This window comes from Actinia tenebrosa, unplaced genomic scaffold, assembly GCF_029948245.1.
Source record: "Actinia tenebrosa isolate PJP-AT-01 unplaced genomic scaffold, QUT_ActTen_1.0 PGA_scaffold17__23_contigs__length_9995812, whole genome shotgun sequence".
Classification (NCBI taxonomy): Eukaryota; Metazoa; Cnidaria; class Anthozoa; order Actiniaria; family Actiniidae; genus Actinia; species Actinia tenebrosa.
This window is the reverse complement of record NW_028292577.1, coordinates 3,204,086-3,229,434: the sequence shown is the minus strand read 5'-3', so window position 1 is coordinate 3,229,434 and position 25,349 is coordinate 3,204,086. Positions and strand designations below refer to the sequence as shown.

The following is a 25,349-nucleotide window of genomic DNA, read 5'->3' as shown; positions in this document are numbered from 1 at the left end:
CCCATTAAGAGATGAGGTATCATTCTTTATCATCGTTGAAACCAGCAAAAAGATAATCATGTTAACCATTCTTCGATTTAACAAAATAACAATAAAAAATAGGTCCTTACTTGAGACCTCTTTGCAGCATTTAACAAAATAACAATAAAAAAGAAAGACCTATGCTAATTCCTCTTGCTGGGGCTTAGTAAGATCTTCTTTGCGACCTCTTACTCTTCTCGAGCGTCGTCTAAAGTCCTTTGTGCTTTAGTATCCGCGGGACACCAATGTCCAACGAAGTCTTCTTCAGAGAATACCTTATTACAGTGACGGCAGGTGTATTTTTTACACGGTTTGGGTATCGGTGGAGGGATTATGCAGTCAGCAGGTAGTTCGCACGTAATGCAGTCCATATATCTATGGGGGATACCGAATGAAGTCCTTAATGGACTCCTTAGCCCACGTCGCCATTGTCAAAAGCGCGCCAAACCGTTCTGCACGCTTCAGACCACACATTTCATCGTACAATTCCTGTACGCGCTCTTTTAACCGGCCTATCTCTTCCCTTTGCATTTCTATGGTGTCTCTTTTATCTTTTGCGTCGGCGGCAATCCTTCTTACTGCTTCCACTGGGTCCATTGTATATATAATGGATCCGAATCATATTCCCTGCAATGCTCTGATAGTAGGACCCACCGGCTGCGGAAAGACCCAGTTCGTGGTAGAGCAGCTATTAGGACCCTTTAGATGCCGCTTTGACTACATAGTGCTGCTTTGCCCCACCTACGTGAATAACCGCACCTGGACGGGTATAGGAGCGAAAGATGACGACTTCTTCGTAGATATCTTAGACCCTAACGAGTTATCCAGCCATTTGAAGTTTTGGCACAAACAATTCCCTAAAGATACACAGACTTTACTCATACTGGATGACATTGCCTGCGGGGACGACGTAAAAAGGCGCACCTCCGAATTAGTGAAGCTCGCTTTCAGCGGCAGACACGACAATATCAGCGTTTGGTTGCTTTCCCAGCAGCTTACCAGTGTCTCTAAACCCTTCAGGGAAAACATAGGCTCCCTGGTCGTATTTTATACACCCAGTAAGTCTGACCTGGAAACCATCTTAAGCGACTACGGCGGTGAGATAAGCAAGGAACAGTTGCATGAATACATGCGGCATTTAAAAGCGCGCCAACATTCCAAAATGATCTTCTCTTTGAGGTTTCCCTACACGGTTGGAATCTATGATTCCTAATGTATATGGACATTGAGCAGCTGATAGATGAAGTCCCCACGCAGCTAGACGAAAGTAACCTCAAGGAACAACTCAACATCCTTGTGTCTTCGGGGAAGTGCAAAGAAATGATAGGCAAGGAACTTACCCATGAGCAGGTTAATAAGTTGTCAGAAGAGGAGGTTAAGAAGTTCCATAAAAGGTACGAGGCTGCCCTTGCAAGTAAGACCACGGACGCCGTAGCAGACTCCGCTATCCGACTTGCAACTAAGTTGCTTGGACTTGCACTGCCCATAGACGACGTGGAGCAACTGCGGAAGGACATAAGCGAGGACTATGTCATATCCCAAGAACTTAAGATAACCTGCGGCTGGTTGTCTTTGAAGTGCGGTAAGTTAATGGCAGTAGCCTCTGCGGCACTTCACGTAGCTCAGCATGTCGACTTGAAGGAGGTACTAGGTTCCTTCGGAACATCTTGGAAGGACTTCAAGAAGGACAGAGAAGTCGAAAAGGTCTTCCAGGCAGCACTTGCTGAGGCACCTAGTCAAGTACCTGCAAGTGACTTATCAAGTACTTAGTCAAGTTGTTCGCGGGAATTACCCAGGTCGCCTCAAGTACCTAGTTAAGTACTTATCAATTCCTTCAAGTCCTTAGATATAAATGAGTGAAGCTGAATCGAAGGCGGAGGAAACCCCTCAAGTAGAGGAGCAACGAATCACCAAGGCTAAATCTCCAGGCAGAGTTGCTGCCGGTAAGAAGCTCGCGGAGATGAATAAGAAGAACAAAGCAAAGAAGGAGGAAAAGGTGGAGGACGAAAAGGAATCCTCCATTAATCCTGGGTACGTCATTGGCGCGGTAGGAGTCGCTATAGCAGCAGGCAGCCTTTACTTACAATGGTGGAATATGAAGCCAGAAGTAAAGTGGGAGGCCGCAACATATCACGCACCTGTAGAGACGAAAAAGAGTAAGATCCCTGAAATGGAGTAGATTTATCACCCGTGGCGACCTAGATTTTCCTTCTCGCTTTGTAATATAATGTCGACCGCGTTGTTGAAAACTGTTGAAGAGGCAGCTATCATTACTTCCATCGTTGCGGGTATTGGTTGGGTAGGTAAGAAAGTGCTCAAAGAAGACTTTACTGAAGACCCAAGCAAGAGCTTCGCTAACTTTGCTAAGATGACCGCTGCCGTAGGCGGGGCTATCATGGTAAAGGATTACCTACGGAAGGAAAAGTACCTACCTAATGTATAATGGTTAGCTTAGTCGCAGGTGGAGTCATTGCAGCTTTAGCATTTACAGGGGCTAATTATGGTGGTCAATATTTGGATAGATTAGTTAGAGGCGACAAAAGCGGTGCCGCCGAAAGAAAGAGACACGACTTAGCGCTGGAGAAATATCAGCGGGACGTGGCGGCGTGGAATAAAAAAAGACAAGCTTACAGGGATTGGTTGGACAAGAATTACCAAGACAAAATGCAGGCGGATAAGAACTTCGAAAACACAGACTACGCCTTCAAACTTTATGCGCAAGCACACCCCGACTTTAGAATGAAAAAGCCTCAGTTCAAGAATTACTACCAGCCTTCTAAGAAACAAAAAGACAATGAATTGGTTTTTGTAGGAGTCGCAGGGCTGGCCGGAGGCGTGGCTTTGGCGTATCTAATATAATGATCGTCTTTTTGGAAAGCGACAAGAATAACTTTACTACTTATCTGAATCCTCCCATCCGCGCGGAAAGGGTTCGGTTGGTTAGTTGCTCTTTGTACAATTCTTGGTATAATTTAATTAATGGCTTTGTCGTCGTGACTTCCACCAAACCAAAAATACCAGATTCCCATTACACCCCCATAACACTGGCTAAGGAGCTAGCAAAGCATGGATATACTCTTACCACAGGATTGCCCCATGAAATGACATTCAAGAAAAATAATGGGAGCGCCAATCTAAAGGACAGTTCATTGGTAGAACTCCTGGGCCTTACTAGTACCACGATAAATAGCGGTAGTACATATGATGTGAAATGGAAAGTCGCATCCTCTTATGAAGTCTATTGCGACTTGGTTCATAGTTACAACAATGGAGAAAAGTCTTCTCTTATGTCCAAGTTTCTGCCCAAAGGTAATCCATTTGACTCAGTAGAATACACTCCCATTTCTTTGAGCTATGACTTATCTAATTTGGTAGAAAGCATAAACATTACCATTAAAGTGGACGGAAAGACGGTGGATTTTAACGGACGTAAGATCAATCTTGTTTTGGAATTCATATAATGGGCCGCGTAGAGGACAAACTCAAAAGGATTTACTATGGGCCTGAAGGCTATTGGAAAGGAGCGTCGGCCATCAAGAAACTCGCGACCGCGGCCAGGGTATCAGATGAAACGGCTAAGAACTGGTTGAAAAAACAAACCCTCTGGCAGGTTTATCTTCCCGTGCCTAAGTACATTCCCAGGCCCAGCTTCACCGTAAATACCCCCAATGAAGTTCATCAGGCGGATTTGCTTTTCTTGCCGCACGATAAGGTGAGAAGAAAGACCTATAGGTACGCTTTGACCGTAGTTGATATCGCAAGCAGATATAAGGACGCCGAACCCATAACCAGCAAGGATTCTGGGGAAGTCGCAGAAGCCCTAGGTAGGATTTATAAGCGCGTCTTGAAATGGCCTAAGCTGCTGCAAGTGGATGCGGGGACGGAGTTCATGGGCGTGGTTACCAAGACCCTGAAAGACCACGACACTAAGATTAGGAGAGCTAAAGCTGAGTACCACAGGGGTCAGAGCATCGTCGAAAGATTCAATAAGACCCTGGCCGAGCGTCTCTTTGGGTACCAGTATTGGAAAGAGCTGGAAGATCCCTCCAAACGCAACAGGGAATGGACTCAGAGGCTCCCCCAGGTCGTCGCGGCTTTGAACAACGAGGCGGCCAGGGCTACGGGAATAAAACCCAAGGATGCCATAAAAAAGAAACACGTGGAACACAAGTCCTTCGTCAGAAGTTCGAGGGCGGTCTTCCCCCATGAAAAGAAATTAGGTAATGTCACGGTTCGATATCTCTATGAGCCGGGTGAATTAGAAGGAGGATCCAAAAGAGCTACGGATCCTAATTGGTCTTTGGAAACTTACCAGATCCGAAGTGCGATAGCTAAGAAGGGTCAGCCCATCTTGTATTATCTTCATGATGGTCCCACGCGTGGGTTCGTCAAAGAAGAACTGCTTATCGTGTGATGTCCGAATGCTATCGTATGCACTCCGTCATCACACATCCATCGCTTGCCGTCAAATGCAGACAGCGACACCTTCTCCTGCGTGACGTTATGTATCTGATGACCATAGCTGCGCAGGCTGTTCATTTTATGTCGCTGTTCCTTGCGTGTTCGTAATACGTTGAGGTAGGACTCGTGCGTAATGTCCTTCTTAACCACATACTTTTTTACGCCTTTAGCTTTCTTTTCTACGCCGTCTAACTTTAGCACGCTGTACATCTTTGGTTTCAGACCCACGTACTCTACTATGGGTTTTCCTAACATTTCGTCTTTCATCTTCCCAATTACCTTCTTATTCTTCGCAGAGTAAAGGAAGTGCTCCTTCGGGTAACCGCTGGTGTCGTACTCGTCTATGTCGGGGAGGCAGTCTTTGTAAACGTCTTCCGTTTGCACTTCTAGAATTAGGGAGTCGGTGTCTGTGTACAGGAGGCGACAGCGGTCTCCGTACTTTGGCTTAAGCTTATCGTAGTAAAACTCGTACATAAGCAGCTTCGATAGATCCAGCACCGTAAAGCCTGTGTAAACGGGCTTGTTTAGTAAGAGGTTTGCCCTTTTCATGTGAATCACGTAGAAGTTCAGCATTTCTACGTATCTAACGAAGCCTGGCTGTGACACGTATGCTTCTGCTTCCTCTTTGGTGCTGACTATTTTTACGCTTACGCGCTTGCGGATGTTCTCCATTGTCTTTCCGAACACGCTGTTGTTCATCAGTTTGAAGAGGTTTTTCTCGAAGTCATTTTTCGCTGCGGTACGCTTTTGCGTGTTAAAGTCAATGTAGGGGCGCATCCAGGGTTCCTGCGTGAATTTTAGGACTCTGTGGATCTTCTCTACGCGCATTCCGTGTCGCACGTAGAACTGCAGGTTGCGGTAATGCACCACGTACTTTCGCTTGTCCATCAGGTTCATAGTTAGTTTCCTGTACGGTTTGTAACCAGGGCACATTTCCCTCTGCAGCGGACTTAGCTGCTTAAATGGTATCTCTATCGCTTCTGGTGCTAAGGGGAACTCATTGTGTTCGTCGTGCAGGTGCTCTGGGTACTCCAGATCCACTTCTAAGACGTAACCCTTGTCTTCCTCCTTTCCTACCTGCATGTAGAAGTCTATCGGCTTCACTGGGCCCCATTCGAAGTCTCTCACAGGTAGGTACTGTGACATTGCCCAACCATAAAGGTTATTCGCATCCAGGTAGTAAATGTATGTGGTTGGTTTCTCTGGGTCGTGCTCTACTAAGGGGTTGTTTGCGCGGGCGTAACGTCGGCTGGGTCCGCATACGCCGCCACGAATACCGTCTTCCATAAACCGATACATGTCGTACTCCGTTAGGAGATCCAACTGCGCATTTGTCTTCTTTAACAAAGCACTCCAGCTGAGCCCAGGAGCCGTGTAGAAATTAGCGGGATCCAATCCGTAATATTCCATAGCCATCTTTCTGAAGCTTTGGAAAACATCTGCAAGCAGCACTACGTCAGACCTTAGGTAGATGTCGTGGTAGTCCCCCATGTTCTCACAGGAGTACTTTTCCCACACGTCTAACGCATGCTGGTACTCCTCATCCTTTATACCAGACTCGTTTAGGGTGCTGTAGAAGCGATCTTTGGGTGGTAGGGGTTCTTTGAATCGATCCCAGGAGTCCATGTATTCGTATGGGTACACTCCTTTCCTTTCCGCGCCGTATTGACTGGAAATGGGAAAGTTGGTGTTATACTTTACGAGGTTTGCTAAGGAGTCCGCCATAAACTGCTGCGAATCTAAGAACTTTAGCTTACCCACAGTTACGGACATGTAGCGCTCTTTGTTGTTGGGTATGCATTTGACGTCGGAGCCGTCTGTTCCTTGTAGTAGCAAATGGGAGTCGTAACCGCGGAGGTTGTGAAAGAACACCGGAATCTCCATGTCTGGATTTACTTTGAAGTTTATATTGCATTTCCAATGAGCCGCTCCTCTGTATTTACCCGTGATGTGGCAGTGATCCCTAACCTTATCCACATAGAAATCCTCAACGAATGCTTTATGACAGTGAATGCAGTGCGTGGAGGGCTTTCCCGGCTTCTCACCTTTCTTAGCATACTTCCCGCATTTAAAATGAGCTTCTCCTAAATACTTTCCATCTTCGTCCCACGCTTTCTTAGCCCGTCTTCCAAACTGAAGAAGCGTATGTTGGCAAATGTGGCATTTTTTTGCCTTGTTAAAAGCCTCCTGGTTCTCTTTGGTAAATTCCATCTTCTTTGGACATCTTAATTGTTCTCTAATCTCTCCCTCCTCTTCTCGCAATGCTTCTAGAAACTCATTAGCTGCGTTCTTACCTCGGTAAATCACAGGAGGGTTTGCTTTACCGTCTGATCTGACTACTATGTAACCAAAGGAGCAGATCTCGTGTAATCCTACCTTATTCGTGGCGCCACGTTTCTGCTCTTCCTTAGTTATCAACGCTTCGAAGTCTGCATATATCACGTAAGGTACTTGCATCTGCTTTTGATGGTCTGCGTATGAAAGCTCTTTGTTGGTGGGCATCTGGATCCGTTGCGCCACTTCTTCGACTCCGCGGCAGATCTCGTCGTGTTTCTTTAGGGTATTTAAGGATGTAAATGACAGCAAGCAGCAGTCGCAGAAGTACTTTTTACCTTTGTGCTTAGTATGTCTGTAGAATAGTCTGCTAATGTGTTTAACCCATGAGTAGTGTCCGCCGTGGTAGAATAAATGTACGCGCTCTCCTTTACTTTTTGACAGAACTAACGGTACTATCGTCTGCTCTCTGACTCCGTAAACGTTAATTGCTAGATCGTTTATTTCCTCAAATATGGGGATGTCTATCAACTGCATGGGAAATTCCACACCATCCCACTCTAAATCGTCTGTGGGATACTTACTTGTCCTACAGGGATCCTTCTCTGCTGGATACAGTGCAGACCTGATTGCCCACATAAAGCATCGATTGTCTTCATTCTTCACGTTTACAATAGCCTTCTTCCTTTCTACCCACGTTGGTAGCGGTACGTAACTCCCCCCTCGTATGGGTACGTACCTGGCTATACTTATCTCTATTCCTTCAACCTCCTCTACTGTCCAACCCGATCCTTCTTTCGTGTAGTTAGACAGCGACTCCATTATTGCTTCTAAGGCTTCACTGAGTGACCTATCCAGATTCGTGGATTCTAATATCACTAACGACTTTGATCGCAACATTGCTGTCGTCATTACCTCGTCTTTTGACAAACTTACTTCTACCATTATGCTCGCTTTCAGGGCTCCTAATTCTTCTATACCTTTTCGGAGAGTCCTTTTAACCTTCCTTTCTGACTGACGCCAAAACTGTCTAACGTCAATCTCACCGTTACCGGGTATTGGCACCGTGCTGAAGTTGCTTTGGGATTCCATCTATATAATAGGAAATATTTTATACCTAATACCAAGCACTTTTTAGGTCGTCGTAGTCGTACTCACAGTCCTGACAATGCCAAAACAATTTAACCTTAGTCTCAAACTTCTTACCACATCCACAATCATAACTGCTCATACACTTCGTCTTCATTTTCAAATGCTTTTTCAAATCCGCTTCTTTCTTAAAAGTTCTCTTACATTCTTCGCACTCCATATATAGACTAACATATTTGCGCTGTTGCCCCCAACCACACTTGGAGTGGGGTCGTTTCCGTAGGTGGATTTTTGACACGGGTCTTGCCCGTGTTGAGATTGCGCTGGAACCCCCATTCCCTATACTACTCTCGTTAAATCGATAAGATTTGGTTGCTTTCTTCAGCGACCATCCCTCTTCAAGTACGGGGTGATTAGCATCCTCCTTATCAGACAAGGTAGGCGTAAGCGTTGGGATGACTCCAACTCCCTCTTCTAAACGTAATGCGTACTTTGTCTTTGCTAAATCTAACAAAGACTGCCTTTCAACCATTTTCTCGCACTTTTCCAGGGATAGGTGACGCTCAAGATTAGAGTACCTGTCATGAAGAGATAATTATGCACCATAAGTTGACGGGTAAAATGAATAAACCGTGAAGCAATTCCTTATAACAAACCTTTGGAAGACTTTTACGCAGCCATCCTCTGGACACGAATACAGGTTGCTTGCTGTTTCTTGTTGTGGGTCAGAAGTGCTTTCTTCAGTCGTTGTAGGCTTGATCGTCTTAGTAGTTCTCACAGCCATTGTTCTAAAGTCTCCTGGGGAGAATTGCGCGTCGAGCCACTGGTAACTGTAATCTATAAATTGTAAAAGAACGAGAAATAAATCGCACACCTTATGCTATAAGTGTAAATCTAAACTATTTTATTACCTTTCCTCAATTGTTTCATTACTACTTTGCCACTGCCAATGCCATACGCTCTCCACGCGAAAAGCTTTCCGTTACGGAACTCGTAATTGTTCAACGTACTAATTCCTGGAATTTTGTGTTCCACGAGGTTGGACTCGTCGACTCTGTCAACTGCAACAACTCTTACTCCAGCAATTCCACCATGTGACAACAGCGCGTCTTTCATCTCCTGGGTTGTTGTAACATCATGTCCCTCGTTGATGTATAATCGAATATGGGACTTGGCGGTCGCAGCCAACCTGTCGGCAGCTCCCTTCCCACCTTGTGGGTCGCTGAAATCGATACCTTGTATTTTGATGCCAGTAGCTTTTTCGATGGTAGGGCAGGAGAGGATCGTAGTGGCGGAGTGGTAGCACCCCGCATTATCTTGACGAAAATAGGCTTTGTTGATCTCGGGGTGCTCGTTCTTTAAGGTCTGGAGAACGTGCTTCATTATGACGACAATAGCAGGGCTGTCCTGGCTGCAAGACTGAATTAGGTGGATGAACGCTTGCCACTGTAGCTCACCTTGTTCTCGGCGATAGACAACGGATATATGCCATGATATCCCCCTTTTCCCGAACCAATCGCTTTGTGATTCTCGATACATATGGGGGATGAACTTCATGGCCCAGTCATTAATTATGAGTACGGTGCTATTGTTGATGGTGTCTAAGATGTCATGTCGTGCTTGGTCTTGACGCACTGACCTTAGCTGGTGGCACTTCCAGGACTGTATTGCATGTTTGGCTGTACCGTGGATGTACAATGCCTCGTCTAACTCGTCGTTGCTTGGAAACGAAACTTCTCTTATTAGTCCTTCTATGTCCTTGATTACACTATCCAGAGCTTCACAATGCTCACAACTCTCGTCATGCTTGTGTTTGCATCGTTTTCGCAGGGTTTTGTCGAAAGGATCGCTTGTAGCATATACGCTGCAATGGTCAGCGATCTGGGATTCCTCGCTGACATGTACCTACGATTTTTAAACAAAGGAAAAAAACACTTGAATAAATAATGTTTTATAAAGGTAGATTTTAAACTTTCAAATAGCAGAAAGTAATCACATACCTTGTAATCCCCTTTAAGGTATAATTTTCCTGCTTTCAAAGCTTCTCTCGATTTTGCTATTTTCTCCTCATCGCAACCAAGGGAAGAAATCATGTCTAAAAGATCAAGAAGGTCTTCAAATGCTTTACCACCTTGTGCGGCAAAATTATCAAGTCCTTGTAATGACTTTCGTACAGAGGCGCTGCATTCATTAAGAATCCGAAGCAATGTTCGGTCACTTAGGGGTACAAAGCTCTTTTCTTCACAATACAGCTTATACTGGTTAACGATCCTTTGGGGCACCATGGTTCTGATGACATTGGGTACGGGAATGATTTGGCCTGAGGACAACTTCAAATGTGTTTCTCCAAATGGGAGATCCTGCACTAGGTGTGGACTTGTAACATAACAAAGAAAATGGTCCAACTGTTGTTTGTCTATGCGCAGCCGTGGAGCGTCCTTTTTTGGCACCGGTGCTGCTCTACCATACTGTTGTCGATGTAAATTCGCGCTGGTGTAGCGGTATTGTGTTAATCCTGGAATATACTGCAACAATTCTTGAAAGCTTGCGACACCTGTCATTATGGACAACACCTGTCTGCGCGTATCCCAACTGGTGGCGTTTTTATAGGATTCAGCTAAAGCTTCCAAATAGCTATTATTAGCGGCAGACGAACCAGTTGAAGTCGCTCCTAAAACATTGTAAATGTTCGAGGACTTTTGAAGTTCCTCCCACAAATTGATGGCAGCTCCAGGGTAAATGACATGGAGGACAGAAGAAACTATTTCTGCTGACCGTTGAACATAACGTTGTCTTGTTCTCTCACTTGCTTGATCCCACTGAAGCCAAGGTCTCTCAATTGGTTGTAACTTACACTCCTCAAGAAAAGCATTCAGTCTAAATCTTTGGCCAAGCTCATGATATCCTCTAGATGGGGTACTTTCGGAAGATGTTGTGCTGGTGGTTTCACCTGGCGACAGAAAATAGCTTTCATCTTTAAGCTCAAGCTTCTCCATTTTCTTCGCTAGCTCGTCGCATGAAGAAGCCTGTTTATCGCTCCCCTGCAAAAAAGGTACAACTGTAAGTAATTTGAAATAGCATTAAATCCACTGGCGTAGGGAGGGGGCATGGGAGGCCCGTGCCCCCCGCCAAAAAAAAAGTTTGCTTTCGGCACCAAAATTTAATTAATTCATGCGGGATTCCTGTGGATTTGGCGGGAAAATGGTACATACACGCCCCCCCCCCCCCCCCCCCACCCCCCTCCTCATAATCCCAACCTCGCTATGTCCCTGATTAAATCATATATTTCATACGACAAAATACGCATACCTGTTGCACGCTTTCTTCTCCACTACTTTCTTGGTTATCGAAGCCCTCAGTTGCGTCATCCACATGGGATGTTCCTTTGCGAGCAGTTGTGTCAACGAAATCCTTCACTTTATCGGCAAGTTGCTCTTTGCATCTTTTACAAATTACTGTTGATAATAATCAAAAATAATATATATAAACGACCCGACTTTGTCAAATGTAGACAATAGACGGAATTGCTGACTAGCAATGCATTATGGGTGTTATAGTCATTCTGATAATACTAAAAAAGTATGCATATTTATAACTCACGTGTTCCTACTGGGATCAATGTTTTCGTTATGAAGAAGATGTACTGTGACTCATTGCTGTTAACACTACGATCTCCTTTTGCAGAGGACTTGTGAGAAGCTACCTCACTTGGAATGGGACACCTCACTTTCCCGCATTTCCAATGAGCACCACAGGCATCCCGGTGGTGTGGACAAATAGTCAAAGACAGATTCGAATCATCTGATTGAAAAACTCCTTCAATTAAAATTAAACACGATTAAAGGTTAGCTTTTGGGGTTGCCGTAGAGTTTCCATGCTAATAGCGTCTCCCGTGGATGAACTCTGCTAGCAGGGAACCGGAAAGTATGAAAGTTATGAAAGAAACAACATCAGTTACCTGCTCTTGCAAGTAGAAGTGTTTGTTCGTCTTTAACAAAATCATCAGCCACTAATTTACAGGTCTTGAGGTGCTGCGTTATGTCTTTGTCACACTCACTCAAAGCAATACACTGTATATTGTCGGTATTCCTCCAGCTTGCTCCACAAGGTGTAGGATCTTGAAGCAAGAGAGAATAACCGCACGAAGCCATTTCACCAACGCAGCAACCAGCTAGCTCGACATCGCGCAATGGTAAGAAAGTTCCCTATTTCACAATATTTGTGGAATGGAGCCGTCAAACATAACACGCGTTTATTTCTTACGACACAAACGAAGCCGCTCGTCTAGACAACTAGCAAGCTTCACGCCTTGGACAATGCAGTAATGACTATAAGATCACACATAACATAAGATATAAAGCTTGTTTAGTAAATATAAATGTGAACAACGTAAATAGTTTCATCGTAACAAACAGCTGTCATTTTTACTCACATTGGATATGGCCTTTGTTATCTATAAATGCAGTATCAATTTTATATAATTTTGAGTTTCAGTTTTGTTTCAATATTTCCTCTTTTGAATTGGTTTTGTGCAAAATTATCATATTAGGCCTTTGTTGTTATTGGATTGCGTTACTGTAGGAATGTAACTTGTAGTCCATTGTTGCAGGTCAGTACCTAGATTCTCGGATATTATCATCTTAATATTATAAAACGTATACCTCTGCTGTCGAATAACAAGCAAAAATTAATACGACAGTCATCTATAAGCACAGAACATTTTTTTAGAAGCCGCTAAGGCCTATCATCTCGGTAACGCTCAAGTGCGAGATTGTGTTACAATAGGTCAAAGTAGTGCTTAGAACTCTTTCTCTAGAAGTAAGGCTTTTAGCGGGCCAAGTTAGAAATTTTGTGGTGACTAACTATGATAGTTGGGCTTCAAGGGAAAATTATTTTTTCTGTAAAACTGTATAGCGCATTGGAGAATTATTGCATTGAATTTGCCCTTAATGCAATGTTTTCTCTAGCGGCTCCGAACTGCCCTCAGCATAGTAAGAAAATAAAAATAAATAAAACGTCTTTATAGCTCAAATTATATGTGTTGATAGCTTAAACATAGGTAAATCAGTTGTGGGATTTTCAGTTTCCAACGGCCTTTCGTCAGGTCGTGAGCGATCATCAAAAATGCTTCATTTTCCACCCATTTGGAAGGCCGCCAGACGCCGTCGTACGGGAATTTCAACTTTTCTCAATTTCGCCAAAAATAAAAATCGGCCAAACTTTTTAATGCTATTTTCGAAAATAGTTTACCATAAGGGTCTTTTGGGCAAAGTATGGAGAAATTGAATTTTTCACAGTTGTCCGACCATTCTCGATTTTTACAGACAGTCGCTCTTAAACTGGCGAGCAGTTTGGATGACGCAAGTTCTGGGTAATTATCCCCATGATCATTTTCGGTCTAGGCGCGTAGGGATGATCCGATCAACGACAACGTTTAGTCAAAGGACTGTATGCTTTTATCATATGACCCGTACGGCCCTGCTCGCGCGTTCTAATAAAACCATTGGAAAAAGTCACGTGATGGGGGCCGGACGGGTTGACGTAAGCGGGCCGGAAAAACCCGTCCGGCCCTGCTCAAAACCCGTCCGGCCCTCTTCGGATGTAACCATTAAACTTCATTTAAAAAGAAGCTAAAATGACCGACAATTTAAGCGAACACGACGAAAGCGAATTCTACTATCCAGAAGAGATATCTGACACTGAACTGGCTCAGCAAGCGACATATTTTGAGTCAAATCTGCTCAATGACGATGAAATACAGAAATACATCCGAGCACAACAGAAAACAAGTACAATCAACAAAACTAAGTATGACATGAACGTACTGAAGCGCTTTTTACAAGAATGTGGTGAAGAAAGAGAAATTGAGAATATCCCTCCGCTCCAACTTGACAGTCTGCTTTCCAACTTTACCATAAAGGCAAAAAAGAAAGACAATACTTTGTGCGAACATGATACAATGTCGTCCTTCTCGAGAAGTATCCAGCGATACCTCGACGATAAAAATGCAAAATTAAACATCTTAAAAGATGAAGAGTTTAAGCTTTCCAGACAAGCCTTGATGTCCAGACGACGAGAATTAAGAAAAGAAGGCAAAGGAAACGAGACAAGTGCTACTGCTCCTCTGACAAGCAAAGATATTGATGCTATTTTTAATGAAAACGAGTTTGGAGTCCATGATTCAAAAATACTTGCACTTTGGTCATAGAGCACGACATGAAGCGAGACAGCTTAAGTTTGCAGAAATACTTTTTAAGAAAGGTGAAATAAATGACGAAGAGTATGTAGAGTGGTTCCAAGAAAGAGAAACTAAAACCAGACACGGCGATGAAAATGAACACCAGAGAGCTTTCCCACCAAGAGCTTATGAGAGCGGCGACAAGAAATGTCCTGTGGCCTGCTATAAGCAGTTTGTTTACAGGCGTCCCGAAGAAGCCAAAAGTCCAGAAAGTCCGTTTTTTCTTGCTATGAACCATAGAAGGAAGCCAAATGATCAACTGTGCTTCCTAAACAGACCGATGGGAAAGAACAAGATTGGCGAATTCCTGTCTCAAGTAACAAAAGATTTGAAGTTTACGAGGTCAAAAACCGGTAAAATTACCAACCATTCCGTGCGAAAAACTGGTATCACAACACTCCTGGAAGCTGGTGTTCCACACAACATTGTCGCTCAACTGAGTGGCCATAAAGGTCTTAAAAGCCTTGACCCTTATTCGGTTGCCTCTGAGAGACAACAACGAAACATGTCAAAGATATTGAGTGGTGTTGAGAACCATACACCGAATCTAAATATGGAACCGAGGCTGGTCAGTCGTCTATTACCTAGTTCTCACTTTGTTTATAATAAATGCTTCGAAGATTTTAGTGATTAATATCCAGTTTAAACTCAAAATTGGAGCCACCTTAAGCATTCACGAGATAAAGAAGGAAGTTCTATCTGGACAAAATGTTTGAAAATGGAGCTCAGAATTTTTTCTGAGTTCGGGTCACAGGAATATTGTAATGTTAGTTATTCCTTTTATTCAACATTTGTTCTCAATCAAAACGTGCGCAGTTCCATTGCCAAACTATCATTGCCATTAGTCTTACTTTTTTTCTCGGCCTGAAATCATGCAATGCATGCTACTCTATGCATGCTAATTTTTTTCTCGGCTTGAAATCAGGCAAAGCGAGCCTGAAACGGACACCAGATATGGAATTTATAGTTATGGCTTTAAAATTTCATGTGGTTGTGACCATTCCTGACTAGAATCCAGCATACTGCAGTTTGGGCTTGGCATGCAACATTGCAACTTGCTGCAAAACCTTAACCAAACTTTTTCGACATCACTTTATATGTATAGGGTTAGCAGTGATAAAAGACGGGACTTGCGGGTTATACATCTTTGATTAGAGGAATCGAAGATCTGATCCTTTGTACATATTGTTACAAAGGCATCACTTTTTCAGTTATCTTCATAGCCCGAGCTTTGTTACGGCCAGTGCTTGAACTCCTCCCTATATACAGTCAATTCAAAAAACGTTGTCGTCGACCGGCTCAAGCCTACGCGACTGGACCGAAAGGAATATGGGTAAAAATCACTGAAGCGGTTTAAATATTCGTTCTGAATAAATTGTTCCCGCTAGTAATAAGATAATAATGGCGAGAAACAATCCATCAAATGCATGTCTTTGGGTTTAGGGAAAGAAAAACAAAGTACTTATTATTCAGTTCACAATTTCGAATATATGAAGGCATTTAAAAAACGTCTCCTTCAACACTTCCCACTCGCCTACGAAGGTTCGTGCTGTCAACCAGGCATAACTAGTCAGATAAAATTATGGAGTCAACTCGGCGTCAATGATTACTACCCAGAGTTCCTTTCGGTCCAGTCGCGTAGGCTTGAGTTGGTCGACGACAAAATTTTTTGAATTGACTGTAATCAACTGAGCCAACCGGATGACGGTAATCGACTTTAGAAACTCATATGTGGATGTACTTTTATTTCAGGAGTCGTAATAACCGATCGAGAAGTAGAGAGTCAAGAAGAAGGTAACCATGTGCTTTATGGCGTACAATTGGGGTCAACATTCAAACTCTTAGTTTTTATTTGACATATGTTATTTGACTTTCAAGTATTTGTACGCTGTTGTATTTTTCAAATTTGACATCCAACATTTCGTCATTCAAACAGTCGACTTTACGGTGTTCCAGTTATAACGTCTTGTATAATGTTAAAGCGCAATCCAATATTTTGCCGATATCGTTTTTACGAAATGGAAAAGGTAAAACATTATACAAGACGTTATAACTGTTGTATACCCGGACGTAAGTATGTACGGACGGAAGTGACGTAGTAGATGATAATATCGACTCGATGGGTTGCCAATTTTTCTCAGGTATGGTGCTCCGCTAAAACTGCTTAAACATTTAGAATTCTGTTTTTTTCTTGCAGAAGTCGTAGTCGTGATAGGAAACCTCGTCCTCATTCAACAAGTCGATCACGAACGCGCTCCAAATCTCGATCTCGTTCGGGATCGCGTTCCCGGAGAGGTGGTCCGCGCTCAAGATCCATGTCCCGATCTCGATCACGCTCTCATTCAAAATCACGTTCAGAAATAAAAAAAAGAGAAATTGACGCAACAGAGGAGAGAAACGAGAGATTATCTAAATAGTTACGCTTAGAATCCTTTTTTGAAAAATGTATGTCAAGGCGCTTAAGTAAATGTCAGTTAAGGTTAAAATCTTCTTTGTTTTGTTATTTTGGAATAACGTGTATTCATTGTATTTACAGTTTGCATAATAGTTCAACTTTATCGATGATTATTGGCACTGCTTGAAATTGAATTATAGTAATAGGGAAACTCTATAGTAGGATTAACCTTTTTAAAACAAACTTGTACCTGTAGTCTCCTTTGCAAAAGTGTTGGTCCGAAATTCCCTCCCCAATAACGTCTGCTCAATGGAGCACTGAATTCCTTTCCCATTTTTGTGTCGAAAAAAAAATCTTTTAGCCAATAATATTTTAGCAACTGTCCTGCAGTGACCGATCACCAAGAAGGTTATATGTAGTTTTATTCCGGTCAAGAAAAGGTTTTTACCCCCGAAAATATTTTACATGACAATAATATGTACGTAACTAAAACGGAGAATGAGGAATGACCGGGAATGGGGAATGGAAACTGGGACGAGCAATCAGCGGTATTACCCTTTAAAAAGGTTATGGCGCTTGCAATCTATAAGCTTTTTTTATACGCTGTGGCTAAATGCCCGGCAGTCCAACCAAATTTTAACCAAAAAACGATAAAAGTAAAAGTAAAAGAGAATGAGGTAGTAGAAAGGAGTGTTTATATGATAGAATAAGACAATAGAAACCAGTGAGAACAAGGTAGGCAAGGAAACAAAAGACAAAAGAAAGAGTTGAAAGCAAAGCGTTCATTAATCCCGTTGGGACTAAGAGTGCGCAATAGGTGAATAAGCCGCATTTCTTTGGTCTTGCCACAATCATTGTTGCCGTTAATCAAAGAAAGACCGACAATAATGAAGTCAGAAAGGCAAGATTTAGAAATATAGATAAGTTATAGTGCTTGTGAACGAGGTTATTCCGGGCGAAAGACCCTTGGAATTAAATTGGAAAAAATTAATTTCCGACCTCGCTGGGAATGGAACCCACGACCTTCGGACTTGTACTACCGATGCTCTACCAGCCGAGCTAGAGGTCAGACAGAGAGCAGGCCGGGATGAAATAGATCTTAGGTCGCGGTAATTATGATGCAAAGATGATAATATCTGGACCGCGTAGCACTTATGAAATACAAGCGCTATAATTATGATGCAAAGATGAGAATATTTGGACCGCGTAGCACTTATGAAATACAAGCACTATAATTACCGCGACCTAACATCTATTTCATCCCGGCCTGCTCTCAGTCTGACCTCTAGCTCGGCTGGTAGAGCATCGATAGTACAATTCCGAAGGTCGTGGGTTCCATTCCCAGCGAGGTCGGAAATTAATTTTTCCCAATTTATTTCCAAGGGTCTTTCGCCCGGAATAACCTCGTTCCCAATCACTATAATTACCGCGACCTAACATTTGCATACTTTTGAGATCGCCGCTGTGCCAACAGGTTTTCCGGCTCGGATTTCCCAGGATTTTAGCGGTTTTTTGAAAAACCAACTACAATACGTTTGTTTACTTGGTAATACCTTCCAGCAAACTCGAACTCGTTGATGGTTAGGGGTGAAAAACGCGCAACGACGATTTTCAACTTGCAACACAACAATGTTGCGCGACAAGTTGCATGATTTTGTGTCCCGCATTTCGCCGCCTTAAATACGAAACGGAAAGAGTGCACTCGCGCAAGTTCATGACGCACGGGAGTTTTATCTGAAATATGGCTATTGAACGTGTTTAATTATTGAGTTCGTATGTACGACCTGTAAGCCTCTTTCAATGAAACAAATCATGGTTCTGGTTAAACTGTCATATACAAACATGACCTTTAAACAATGAATACTGCCTAAGCGACGATGGATAATGGCGGTGGATCAACTTTTATGTCCTTAGGTTAGGCTCATGTGAAATTCAACGTTTGGTGAAAATATCACTTCTCTTTTACTTCACAGAAACATAGCAAATACAGGCGCTTTTTATTACTGACGGTTCTCGAATGGCGAAGTCAAAGAGGCTGGAGCGAAAGTGAGCAAAGTCAAAGTCGCCGATACGAAAACGGGGTAAAGCAAAAGTATTCGAAATGAAATATGCTAAGAACTCGTCGATTTGTCTTTAGCGTGTTTCCATTTTAAATTTCTGTAAGCTGGCATTTTGACTTTAAGAGACACGTATCGGCCACCGTAGGCTGACCCACAAATCACATACTTCAATACATATCAAGGTAACAGTACACTAATCTTCCAATGGGACATTTCTGAAGAGATATCCCATGGACTCGCCGTTGTGTATTCGGCGAATGGCTTCAGCTAACAACTGACTAATGTCAATTGATTTGATTTTGCTACACCGCGCTATCTTGGACTCATGGGCAACAGTATTCGTGACGACGACCTGAAAAGTACAAGAACGATTCAGAAATGAATTATGACATACATTAATTATTTATCATTCAATTCATTTTAAAAGTGCGCAGAACTGTAAAAAAGCGTAAAATGTAATGCCGGTTTTGATATTGTCTCACTTTCGCGTGAGATTCATTAAAAAATATCGATAAAATATAATATGAGATGAAAGCATTTACGAGAGAGGTCGTAAGCAAATATTAGCCTGTCCTTTCCGATTTTAAAGCGAGCTATAAAAATCCTATAAAATTCCGTGCGAAACGGCGATTTGAAGCCTTGTCGCGACAACCTAAACTTTGATGAGTAAAGATTTTTTCTTTCTAATTTATAGTTTTGTTGATGACAAAATAATTTTCTTAGATATAAAGATAACCAACAACATAGCTATGTTAGTTATCATAACAAAATGGTCCAAAAATAAGGCTCACGGCGAATTTTGGTCGACCCCAATATTTTGGAACAATATCAAAATGGTTTCTGTCCATTTTTTCCCATTACTTCAAAGTGATTTACTAGCAGCTTTGTATAAAATAAAGATTTTCTTCCAATTTTCTGAAGTGTGAGCAAAGTACTCATCCTCGAAGATCCCAGGTGCGATTAAGAAAGTTAGGCAAAAAAAAAAAAAAAAAAAAAAAAAAAAAAAAATGGAGAATATGGGTAATAAAGCAAACACACTATTAAGGGTTATGTTTCGTTAAAGATTCTCCCTACGCAACAAGTTAAACAAAATCATGTAAAACTATATATCGTTTTAAAGGTTTTTAAATATTTCGAAAACAATACTATTTGAAAGCGATTTATAATTTGAAACAATGCCGGAGCCTTAAACACAAATTGGGCAGAAATACTCAAAATATCAAAAATCGCTAAAGGTGCTATAATTAGGTGGTAAGTTGAGGGTATGAACCTCGTGAGTATACTGAAATCAGAATAATAGATCAGAGTATTTTTTCTGAGATGCTATGATTAAGATTATGAATTGTTTTCTGAGATGCAACCAGTTGAATAAAAAAGAATATGGTGCCAGGTATTACCTATGATAGGTAACAATTGTCTATATATACCTCGTCTATCTCTGATCCCTCGATGAGTTCTGGAGCATCACCCGATAGTAGTCCATGTGTAACCATGACGTAAATCTTGTAAGCTCCACGTTCACGCAGTACGGTAGCTGCGTCTACAAAGGTTGCAGCATCATCGATGATATCGTCCTATAGTGAAAACGTATAGTATGACTGTTAAACAGTGAGATAAACACTATCACAAAAAACACGTAGGCGATCTGTTTTAGGTCAATAGCACTTACAACAATGATAGCAATCTTGCCTCCTACATCGCCTACAACATTCATAGGAGGTTTTTCCTTTGGGATAAATCCTAAACAAAAAATAAATCTATATCAAGAAACCAATTTTTGAGAGTCCATACGATTTTCAACCTGCGTAGGGGCGCTTTGGGGAGGGAGGGGGTGCAAGGGGAGGAGAGGGCGAATGGAAGAGGGCCTCCTCCCCCTTCCCCAAATCTGGCGCCACTAAAATAATTCATCCGCTGAACCTATTCCTGCCCCCTCCCCCCTTACCACCACCACAACAAGTAATAGTTTATTTTGAAAAAAGGCTTCTTGATTTCTTTTTGGTTTTGTTTTCCATTTACATAAAGTTGATGTAACAAGGAATTTCGCGATGTGACTCGTCGATTTCCAAAACATGTTACTGTACACGAGCAAGAGAATATTAAAGAGCACATCTCCCATACATGGGTCTCTAACCATGAAAGTTTTTTGAAAATCTATTTTTACCTCCGCCCGCAAGCCTGAGCTATTTTTAGTATGCGATTCCTGATTGTTCAGAGTTGTAGTGACTTCGATGTGAGAGAAAAATGTTTAGTTTCCGACGAGAAAAATGTCTTCAAACTCAGTAAAAAGTTGAAATTAAACAATCATGTATTCTTCATAGACGAATTAAACAATAAACTTAACAACTGATAGAAAAGAACATCGAGAAAGATCGAGTCAGGATGGTTTTCAGTATACGAACAAGCTAAAAACTGCGAAGACGCCAGGGAAGAAAACAGCGATAACAAGACTATATCGCTTCGAAAGCGATGATGTTTCGGCCCGTTATCTATTTATTGTGTGGCATTGCTGAATAAAGAATTTTGGTCTTTCTGTGGTAATGGGGTCTCCTGTATTTTGAAAATAATACACAAGAGCGATCTCGCGGTACACTTCCACGCTGCAAAGTCTTACGCAAATTTCGATGTAAACATTTGTTATAAAATTCTCTTGGACGAAACACAGTGGTTCTTGCTTTGAAACATCGGGAAAACAGGGCAACGTATATACACATAACGTTTCGCCGAACGAATGAGAGATCCGACAATAGATATAAACAATGATTGAGTATCGCAGAGAGCAGAGTACAAAAGGCAAAATATTTTGGCACATGAGCATTACAGTACGCGCTATGTTGAATGTAGGATACTTTTTAAACCTTCATTCTGCTCTTTGACATTTATGGTAAATGTATTTAGCTCTTATATCGTAGCTTGAAGAAAATGCGAAAGTCTCAATTTGAACAAAAAGATACAAAGCTTGTCTTTGACCAGTGCGCCGTCACCAATCTACTCAAAATTTATATCTTTTGGTGCTTCAAAAATATTACCGAATCCAAGAAATTATACTTTACATCAGAGTATTAATAAATGAAAACTGATGATTTCAGACTTCTATCTTAAAGTTGTAAAGTACGCACTGTTTGTTTATAGGACCTAGTTTAAATAATAGCTGCATGATACCAAAAACATGTCCTCAGATGTGCACGAAGCTACAACATATCGGAAGCTTGCTTCACAAAATATATATGTATCAACTGTTAGTTACACAGATAAACTCACCAGTTTTCTCAACTTATGCTCACAGGCAGCTGAGACTGGCAAATTGCCTTAATTTGCCGCACAATCACAAACGCTTTTGGATAACTTTTCAATAGCTTACCTACTTGGCGACTTGAACCTAGATACTTACTTAGGAATAAAATACGCATTGTCGTAGGGTTAATCAATAATATATTTTTTTCCAAAAAATGGCGTCATCCAAAAGGGCATAATATAGTCTACACAACTACCTCAGAGAAGATTCACCGCAACTCTCCGAAATACTCCGCATTGTGAAATGTTTTACATTTTCCCATTGCTTATGATGGAAACGGCATATGATTGGATTAGGTCCAAACCTCTGACAGCTAAATGACACGCACGGAGACTATTATGGGCCGGCAAACCGAATGTAGTGACTGTTTCGGCCTGAGGGCCGAAACAAAAAATTGGATGAAAATAGTAAAGAACCTACATTGAAGACAGCGAAAAAAGCATTTATCGTAGAGTTTAAGTTCAAGTGATTAAGAAGATGATGAAAAAGACGAGTATTTTGTTTTACACACGAATCAGAATAAACCATTTGCACCGAAATGTACTGAAGAAAAATTTCTGGAGGAAAAAACTACAAAAGGCACTGAAATGATTTTTCACAATTATTTAAGGTGACTGCCTACTTCTGGAAATTGATTTAAGCTTTTTTTAAAACTTCGATTTTCCGAATTGAAATTTAATGCTGATTCCAAACCTGGAAAGAAAAATAGGGTGTCCCGAGCTCGTTTTCGAGATAATCGGCTTTTAATGGAAGCCTACGCACTAGCTTTTGAAGTAAAACTTGCGCCATCGGAAGTGATTAGAAAAAAAATTAAGATTAATAAGATAATAGTTATTTGCAGACTATATGATTGCACGAACGAAGGCTAGTCAATCCTTCTACAATAATACATGGATATTTTCGACAAAAAGACAGAGAGATACATTGATTTGTCATATTTTATAGTTTCGGTGCTCTTAAAAAATTTCATAAAGTCGAACAAAAAACCCTACAAAAATCTATTTTTTCACGTGTTCCTGATTTAAACTTTTCCTAAAATGTTGATATAACCTAGATTTTTATGAGTTTTTTCGAATGAGCTATCAAAAAATACAGAGTCCAGTGCAAAATTTGAGGGTTTTGCCCTGTTGAAGCTCAAAACGCGTATGGTTCTTCAATAAAATCTTGTAGATTTTTCAGCGTATTTTGAGCCCGCGCACATCGTGGGTTCAAATCGAACGTTCAAAAGTAGGCAGCCACCTTAATGTATAGCTTACCAAAATACGGTATGTCACTTTATGCAAAAGACATTGTCCATTGAAAAGGTGAATTAATTAAAACGTTTGAACATTAAAACTACAACTTTCTTTTATATTTTGCACCTTGAATTTTCGCTCCGCCTAAACGTTCAGGACTTTTCTAAAGTCCCCGACAGACAATAGAAATACTCTTAAAACCTCTTCTTTTTATTGGTAAACAACTGATTCCAACAGTATATGCTAAATTTTCTCTCAAGCTTAAAGTTTTTGAACTTTTGACTCATTGAATTCAACAAGTTTGCTCATCGAAAATCCACTTTCGTAAACGAGTCCAATCTATCTTCATTTTAGATGTCCATTAGATAACTTGTCATTTTGAAAACATTGAAGTTCAAGTCAGAAGTACTTGTTCTAAAATACTTATTATTTGTTAGTTAATCCTATATGATTAATACAAATTGTTTATTGAAAAGGAAATTGCCTTTTTTCATGTTTTATTTATCATCTAGTAACTTAAGGAGGCTCTGGGTATTGCATTGCATATGAAATTGAAGGAGAATATTTGTAAAAGATACATCTTTTAGTGACTTCATTTCGAAAAAAATCGTTCGACGATTTTTTGTTGAATGCCGCTTTCATCGATATTTTCTATCGCTTTTGCCAAGAAATGGAGTCATTTAGCTTTATATCACAAAGTCCATAACGTTAGAAAGAAAGTCACAATTTGATTCATACTCAATAAGGACAGTGTCTATATCCGTACCTATATTCTAGCTACTAAAAATATTGAATCCACTAAATTAAAGTCCTAATTTTGAGGGTATAAAGTTGACACGCTGGAAATAATAGTAAAAGTCCATGAAAACATGTGAAAATATTCATCGCGTAATATTTGGAAAACGCTCTCATACATTTTTTTCATATTGCAATATGTTGGGTGCCTTGATGAATACTATCGACTGGTGCAAGTCGCTTTGAAAGTTTAGGTCTAGTTTTCGAGAAAATAAGCGGTAAACGATTTCTATGATGTCATCATTACGTCATAATGAAAAGGCCGCTTTAAACTAATTTTTCATTTTTGAAACCTTCTAATCCTTTCCTGACATTGTGTGAAAAGTGCTTGCAGATCGAGTTATTCAAGACGAAGTTGTAGCCGTTTCTATTCGGCTAGGTGTGTCAGATCAAAACTATCCAGAGCCTCTTTACTGTATCTGCGCGGAATATTCATTCGCATAGTTTGTGGTCATCGAATGAAAGTTTTCACTTTCAAAATGTTCATGCATGAAAATAATAAGGAAAATGAGTATTTTCAGCCATACTTGCTTTGGTCCATTGTGCAGGGTTCAACATCAAACGCAAAACAATAGCTTTGTTATATGGAGTTTCCAAACCATTTCGCTCCATTAACTATGACCAGTTAAAGCAAGATGAAATGTATAGAACATGATTAAAGAGAATATTTATTACAGATTATTGTAAACAATCACTACTTACTCTTGGCCAAAACCGAATAATGGTGGTTGAGGCCCCGTCCATACGCACCCGAAAATTTTTGTATCCGGAAATTTTTATATCCGCAAATGCTTTTTGGCGGATACGGGTTGCGTCCACACGTATCCGGACATTTTTGTATCCGTATCCGGAAATTTTCGAAAACGGTCTCCAGAGTGGAAATTTTCGAATACGATGACGTAAACACGATTTTGCGCATGCTCAATAAGAAAAACTAACGGCCTGAGGTCCCGTCTACACGTATCCGGAAATTTTTGTATCCGCAAATTAATTAATAATAAAATACTTAATTACCTCGAACGTTGGCAATAAGCCTATACAACCCTCGGGCCTGCGGCCCTCGCGATTTACATGGCTTATTGCCTCCGTTCTCGGTAATTAACTCTTACTTTTTAAGACCCTGAGTGTTGGCCCGGGTGGCGGTCTATGTCTTTATGTCTGCTGTTTGTTTGGTTTGCATAGAAGCAATACAGCCATCCATTTTCAATCAATGATATAGTATACCTGGTACATCGAGGGATGCTTCATTTTCATTGAACATATCAAAGGAAAAACTTGTTGACGAATGAGCCCTAGGGGGAGGGGACTGTCGACCATCGTGCTGATCGTAATCTGTCTCTTTTTGCTCTCCATGGATCACAGCTATGCCTAGCCGAAGGCGTTCAGCAAACGATGTTGCCCTAACAAAGGAATATTAAGTGAAGTGATTAATGTAGATGTGTAGATGCAAGACTAAATGAAGTAAGAGAGCACATCCCTGTGCCCCATG

The 25,349-nt window shown here is 41.3% G+C and overlaps 3 protein-coding genes across 6 annotated transcripts in view; 1 reads left to right on the top strand and 2 right to left on the bottom strand.

The window, feature by feature from the left end:
* Positions 1-16,569, top strand: part of LOC116286786 (putative RNA-binding protein Luc7-like 1) — a 73,471-nt gene extending 56,902 nt beyond the window's left edge. For all 3 annotated transcript variants that reach the window (XM_089031564.1, XM_089031566.1, XM_089031565.1), the window contains 2 exons: positions 15,836-15,877; positions 16,281-16,569. In XM_089031564.1, coding sequence (XP_088887690.1) covers positions 15,836-15,877; positions 16,281-16,500 — 262 coding nt within the window. In that variant the 3' untranslated portion in view covers positions 16,501-16,569. The remainder of the gene's footprint in view (positions 1-15,835; positions 15,878-16,280) is intronic.
* LOC148910233 (uncharacterized) lies at positions 7,351-12,817 on the bottom strand. Of its 2 annotated transcripts, XM_089031562.1 has the most exons (7): positions 11,804-12,817; positions 11,446-11,661; positions 11,155-11,300; positions 9,846-10,886; positions 8,757-9,750; positions 8,502-8,682; positions 7,351-8,423 (listed from the first exon to the last, which is right to left on the bottom strand). In XM_089031562.1, the coding sequence occupies exons 1-7, from the start codon at positions 11,994-11,996 to the stop codon at positions 7,874-7,876; spliced, it is 3,321 nt and encodes a 1,106-aa protein (XP_088887688.1). In that variant the 5' UTR covers positions 11,997-12,817; the 3' UTR covers positions 7,351-7,873. The 2 variants fall into 2 exon arrangements, with proteins under 2 accessions (XP_088887688.1, XP_088887689.1); XM_089031563.1 differs by having other exon boundaries at positions 11,456-11,939.
* A 1,649-nt stretch (positions 16,570-18,218) lies between the features above and the next one.
* The window catches only part of LOC116286589 (phosphoribosyl pyrophosphate synthase-associated protein 2), a 36,597-nt gene continuing 29,466 nt past the window's right edge, over positions 18,219-25,349 (bottom strand). Inside the window, exons 8-11 of the mRNA XM_031693146.2 lie at positions 25,085-25,260; positions 20,208-20,278; positions 19,966-20,112; positions 18,219-18,890 (exon numbers count right to left, since the gene is read on the bottom strand). Of these exons, the coding sequence (XP_031549006.1) occupies positions 18,732-18,890; positions 19,966-20,112; positions 20,208-20,278; positions 25,085-25,260 (553 nt within the window). The 3' untranslated portion in view covers positions 18,219-18,731. The remainder of the gene's footprint in view (positions 18,891-19,965; positions 20,113-20,207; positions 20,279-25,084; positions 25,261-25,349) is intronic.

What these genes read in the sequence shown, in the direction of transcription:
- LOC148910233 (XM_089031562.1), bottom strand. Translation starts at nt 11,996, where the DNA reads ATGGCTTCGTGCGGTTATTCTCTCTTGCTTCAAGATCCTACACCTTGT. An exon ending in ATTGATCCCAGTAGGAACAC is followed by an intron (nt 11,301 to 11,445) that starts GTGAGTTATAAA and finishes TATTATCAACAG; the next exon opens with TAATTTGTAAAAGATGCAAA. An exon ending in TGCGTAAAAGTCTTCCAAAG is followed by an intron (nt 8,424 to 8,501) that starts GTTTGTTATAAG and finishes TCTTCATGACAG; the next exon opens with GTACTCTAATCTTGAGCGTC.